The sequence below is a fragment of the Chaetura pelagica genome, unplaced genomic scaffold, assembly GCF_000747805.2.
Source record: "Chaetura pelagica isolate M959 unplaced genomic scaffold, ChaPel_1.0 scaffold222, whole genome shotgun sequence".
NCBI lineage: Eukaryota > Metazoa > Chordata > Aves > Apodiformes > Apodidae > Chaetura > Chaetura pelagica.
The window spans coordinates 8169705-8175711 of record NW_009952711.1 but is presented as its reverse complement, the minus strand read 5'-3'; the positions used below and the strand labels follow the sequence as shown (position 1 = coordinate 8175711).

The window sequence follows — 6007 nt, the reverse complement described above, 5'->3', positions numbered from 1 at the left end:
GACCAGATTTTCATCCTTATCCTTGTACTAGCATAATTGACTAAACTGGGTTCCATTAGTTTCAATTTAAAAAATAAATAAATTGTATTTTTACATTTAAAACTATACTGTGTTTGAAAGCTAACAGAGGTTAACATGAACTGAGGGCTTAAGATACGTATCTGGTGTAGAAAGCCTTGCATTATCGTGGTGCTCCGAGTCTCTTTGGTGCTGTCCAGCGTTACTTGGAACAATTATCATTATTTATTGCTGTGCTTGGCTTTGATCAAAGCCTGCCAGTACCACATATTTCAGCAGCCTCTCTGATGCTTTTAGGAACATAAAGGATCTTTTGAGAAGATACTGAAAATTATTTTATGACTGTGCTTGAAACACGAATGAGATTTAGATCAAAATGCAACTTAATTCTTTCCTGTAGACTTAATAAGCCGGATTCTTGCATGGTGTAAACCAGCCTCACTCTATTGCCCTCTTGCTCTTTTTTGGCAGTATATGAACTTAATGCAGTTTTACAGTTTCTGCCATCTCAGTTGTCTGAGACTCTCTGTGGAATTGCTCCTTATCAGAATAGCTAGGAAGTATGTGAAGAAGCAGATAAAGTTGTTAGATAACGGTGACTAATGCCTTACTGAAGGCGTTACTTGCACGTGCCGAAATGTGTGTTAGAAGTGACTTAAAACATCTGAATTATCGCTTGCACATCTTTAAAAAAATCTTTTAACTAAAATACTTTAAAGTCCCAATGTTCTTCAATTAAAATGAAATCAGCTCTGCAAAAATCCCAAACAAACTCTGTAATAGCTTTTCTGGCTCAATTTTTCCCTTTTATTTTTCTCTTTTCAACTCGTGACTGATCACTTGGAACCTTTTGTTTGAGCTTTGCTCCTTGAAGTAGTTTGAATAATCACCAATGACACAAATGTGTAAGGAAACTTTGTTGTTACAAAGTAAAGATTTGTGTTTTAATTCCTATTCTAAGTCAGTGTTCTGTAGCATGGATTCTAGGGTTTACTGCATCTTCTGAAGTCAGCCTAATTCATAAAACCAAACAACTTTAAGGAACATGATGTAACTCAAGGAAATCTCTTTACATGTGATGCCTTTCTCTTTATGTTTTGCTATCATATTACTCAAATCCCATTTCCTTCTTATAGGCCTTCATCTTGTGACAAAATCTCTTACACTATCTATTAGGAATGCTTTAATTTTAGAGCTCTCTTATTAAGCATCTCTAGAAAAAAAAAAAAGTACTTGAAATGTGGATTTCAGTATGAACATCCAGATTATCTTTTTCTTAGATATTTTCTTACCTTTAGAATTTTCCATTAAGAGTGTAAAAGAAAATCTGGCTTGTGAAAAGGTGGAAGATTGTATTTAAGAAAATAGAAGGAAAATTACTCAGCAGAAAACTGAGTATTAAGAGCAAAATTTATCAAGGCAAAAGATTAGGGGAAAATAAAGTCGATAATTCTCTGTACTAAAGCACTATAAATTTGGATAATAACAAATAGGAGATGAATTTGCTTGCTTTTGAGTGCAATTTGACTTCCTTCTTGCTACTGAAACCTTGTTGAAAGATTTGCTTGATGATGAAGTGAACTTCATTGGATTCACCGTATTTCTAAGTCTCATTAGCCACTGCTAAGTCATTTATAACTTTAAAGCAAACAATTGTAAATGCTGATCCATTCATATTCTACCATAAATACAAGATGTGCTATTCACTACTGTCTGACACACTGTGACAGGAAACAAAATGACTCCTTTTTAAACCAACTCTATATAAACAGCATAGGGACAATCTACAATGAGGGATTTCATTCTGAGGAGGTACACTGGAGATTTCCTGTTGCCAACAGAAAACTTGTGCTTCTAAAGAAGTTGTCATCTATTGTTTTAATATTGGGAGTTTTGCATACAGTAGATAAGTTCTCTTAGACCTCATCTTGTTCAAGGATGAAGAATTGATCTTGGAACTCAGATTTTTTGGATCAAGACTGATTTGTATTTATTTGTGTATTGAAGGAATAAGATAGAGCCCGTAATACTTGGTTTTGCTCTACAAGTTTCCAGAACTGCATTTTTGCAATGACAGATGAGAAAGAAGGCAATGAAAGTTTTCACAAAACCAAAATAAGCCCATCTTATGAGGAAAAAAATGTTACAGAAAAAGCAGCAAACAATTACAAAAATGCTTAAAATGGGAAAAGAATTTGATAGAAGTTGTAGTGTAGAAAATTAGCATGGCAGGTGAAGGGACACAATGAGAAATACCAAGCAAAAAAAAGTAAAGGCATAAGTAATGAAGGGTTAAGAAGAGGAGTTTCAGAGATTCTGACCAGTTTTCTGATGAGGCTGACAGAATTGCTGGAGAAGGAGAAGTATTTGGTAAGTATAGCTGGACTGTTTGGATGGTAGTAGATTTTATATTTGCAGTCTGGTATCACTTAAGGATGACATTAAATAGGAGTAATTGCATTTACATTATTTTCATACAGCTAGTCCATCTAACCTGCACCAGGGAGACTCAAAGCAGCTAACTAGAGGTTCTCATACTGTACGTGTGAATTATTCATAAATCTGAAAATACGGGACAAATTTCCAGAGGCTAGAAGAAAATGACTGTTTTTCAAGTATTTTAAAAGGAAACGAGGTGATCTGGGTGATTATCGGTCTGTTAAATGGGCAAAAGATAATACATATGTAATACATAGTTAATGAAGAGTAAATGCTATTTGGTGTCATTCAAGAAAATGTTATCAGAAATAGGTCTTGCAGACTAACTTGGTATCTTTTCTGAGAAGATAATTTTTAATTGATGAAGATAGTAGTAACAATATAACAGGACTTCTGTAAGCTATTTTATTTATTATATCAAAGAACGGCTTGATTAATCAGCAAAATTACAGCATAAGGACACAGCATTCCTCGACTGAAATAAGATCAGTTAAAATATATTTTTCAAGGTGCACCTAGTGTGGGAAGATGGAGCAGATGGAAAAGGCATCTCTTCTTGCTTCTGCCCTGTTTAACACTATTTATCAGTGGTTAAGGGTCAAACATTATTGTTAACAAAGTTTGGAAGTGGCATGAAAATTGGGGGAATTTATAATGCTATGACTACAAGGCAGTGTGGATTATTACTTTGTGACCTTGGCTGAGTCACCTGGTAACTATTTTAGCACAGACAAACATCAGGTTTGTAATTTTCTGGCTATCCTTACAGGATACTGGACTCTGTCCTGATGCACCATGACAGAAAAACATTTTAGGGTCACTTGTGAAGAATTAACTGGACTGTGCACCCCGGATGTATGTGAGACAGCAGGAGTTGGCAGTACCACTGTTTGGTTGTTGCCCTTGGAGAATGGAACAAAATAAAGCCTACTAGTATTTTATTAACATCTTAGCTTAATTCCGTCTGCTTGCTAAGTGGCCTGTCCTACCATAAACAAATCAAAGCAGATGTGTTCCACATGCCCTTCATTCAGCTGTAGGCAGAATTTACCCACATATCTGGTACAGCATATGCCTGAATAACAGTGAAAACTGTCCTCAAAAAACTTCCTGCAGACTGTATTCTCTTCCTCTGAGACTCTTTTGAGAACAGCACTTGTGCAAATAAACGTATCCTAACTCTGATCAAGTTTACTTCAATTAATGCACTGAATATTTAAAACAAACTGATTAAAATATGTCCCAAAGAGTATTACTGGAGATTAAACCAAGCAGCAAAGGAGACCTACAGAATCTTACCTATCTAATAATCCTGGTAAAATAGTCACAATGTATTTATAGAACTGCTTATTTTCAGTGGCCTTGAATAAGAAGAAAACTTGAGAAAAATCTGGTGCAGAACACTGCAGACTAAAATAGTTGGGCTGATGGGCAACTGATGTGCAGAAGACTTGCCTAAATGTGGTGTTTTGCTTTATTATTAATTCTATTGTGTATTTTTATTGCGATGCTGATGAGGTTTCCTATCTTTGCTGCAGATTACAGGACCGGCCCTTGCTTCACTTTGATAACCAACCAGATGTGCCAGGGACAGCTCAGTGGAATCGTCTGCACAAAAACCCTTTGCTGTGCAACAGTTGGGAGAGCTTGGGGCCACCCCTGTGAGATGTGTCCCGCCCAGCCGCATCCCTGCCGCCGAGGCTTCATTCCAAACATTCGAACTGGGGCCTGTCAAGGTAAATCAGCAGCAAAGCTTCCCTAAAAGCTGCTGAAATTGTTAATGGATTAATCTTAATTGAGTTACATTGCTGTGAATAACCTGTCCTAAGCCATTCTCAGCTATATGTGTGAGGAATGGAAAAACATTGTCAGATGCATTACTTCATGATTCAGTGAGTGCCTGATGTTCAAGTGAGTACATTAGTAACTTAGGTCATGTGAGAGCAGCCAGCATCTTAATGAGTTTCTCACTGCCAGCAGCCTTGCCATGGGTTCAGAAATGGTGTTTTTCTGTGTGTACCCCTTGATCATTCCATGGAAGAGTTGATTGTGTTTCAAAAAGCACTCAAAACACAAAAAGTCAATCTGTGGTAATACTGTTCTGTTTATATGGTATGGGATTTATTTTTTAGCTAAAATTTGTAGATTTTGGGTTTGTCTTGGGTGTCTCATCTCTCAAGCTACGCTGCTTTGACCTGGAGAAAAGTGCATGTTGTGCCATTTGAAATGCGCCATTATGTATAATTTTATACAGTTTTCAGAATGCATTTGCATTTGTTTCAAATTGTAAAATCCATCCAGATGTTGCTTACTTCTTTCAGAACATGCCTTACCATAGAAAGTCCTTACAGCTTTTGGCTTTTATTCTAATAGTTCCAGCTGTATAAATTCTTTTATTGTCTGGATGTCTGGCAGGAAACAGGAGAAAGTTAACAGGGGCAGCTATGTATTAAACTGATGTGGGTTATACATTCCCAGGACCATATCTTTAAGGCTATTTTTTTTCAATCTGTCTAACATTTTCTAATAAGTTACAGTATTTTTTAAAATAGGCAAGATAAAGATTATAAATCTATGAGTAATTTTATTTAATAATGAAATTCCTGTGAAGGACATCATGGGATTCTATTGCATTAAAAATGTAGATATCCTCTCTCACAGGCCAAGACCTAGCTGCTGCCTGCAGACAGGCACACTGAACTTCAAGATGAGCATGTTTGTGTGTGCCACATGATGTGCACAGGCTTTGACCTCAGCCATTCTGTTCCCCCTTACTTCAAAGGTCAGAACTACATTGTGCAGAAATCTGTGAATCGAGGTTCTGGACACTGCTGAAATTTTATGTGGATAAATATGTGGCCCACACCCCTGAACTCATGCCACACCTAGTTATATCCCTCTTGTTTGTGTCACAGAAAAGCTGCAGTGACCTCTCCGATGGGTTTGTGCAGTTTGGAATGAGGCTACTTCTGCTTGCTGCACAGTTCAGAGCATGCAGCTACATTTATGCTGATCTGTATGTGGTGCCAACACAGTTTTGGCCCTCTGTGTTTGACTTGTACTTTCCAGTTTTCCCTTTTCTTGTAATGTGTTCATAATTTCAACAGATCTGCTGTGGAACCACATATTAGCTTTATTTTTCATGCAGTTGTACCAAATCCAGTCCTTTTGAAATCAGATAACATCGATTCAGACTGAAGACATTTCAGGGATTTCACATCTATATTCAATCTAAATAAAGGAAAGCAAGTTAAATAAAATCCAGGTTCTCTGAAGAGAAAGAGGAACTGTTATTGTGTGGAGAAGGCAGGAAAAACAACTGAGAGGAAGGCAAGTTTGTTTTAAAAAGTAAATAGAGTATCACTGCCCAGTTTGACTGTCTGGCCGAAAGTTAAATTATTATCACAGCCAAGATTTTTAAAGATACAAAGGAGGAAAATGGAAAGCCAAAAGGTAGGATTTTGAAACAGACATCATGAGTCAGGAGCATGACTTCTATTTTTTAATTTTTTTTTTCAAGTCAGTACAGTTCCCTGAGGTCTGGCTGATA

At 36.7% G+C, this 6007-nt stretch overlaps 1 protein-coding gene across 1 annotated transcript in view; it reads left to right on the top strand.

Annotated features, from left to right (window-relative positions):
• FBN1 (fibrillin 1) overlaps window positions 1–6007 on the top strand; it is a 141470-nt gene that overhangs the window by 38216 nt on the left and 97247 nt on the right. Inside the window, exon 5 of the mRNA XM_009994455.1 lies at window positions 3996–4193. Within this exon, the coding sequence (XP_009992757.1) occupies window positions 3996–4193 (198 nt within the window). The remainder of the gene's footprint in view (window positions 1–3995; window positions 4194–6007) is intronic.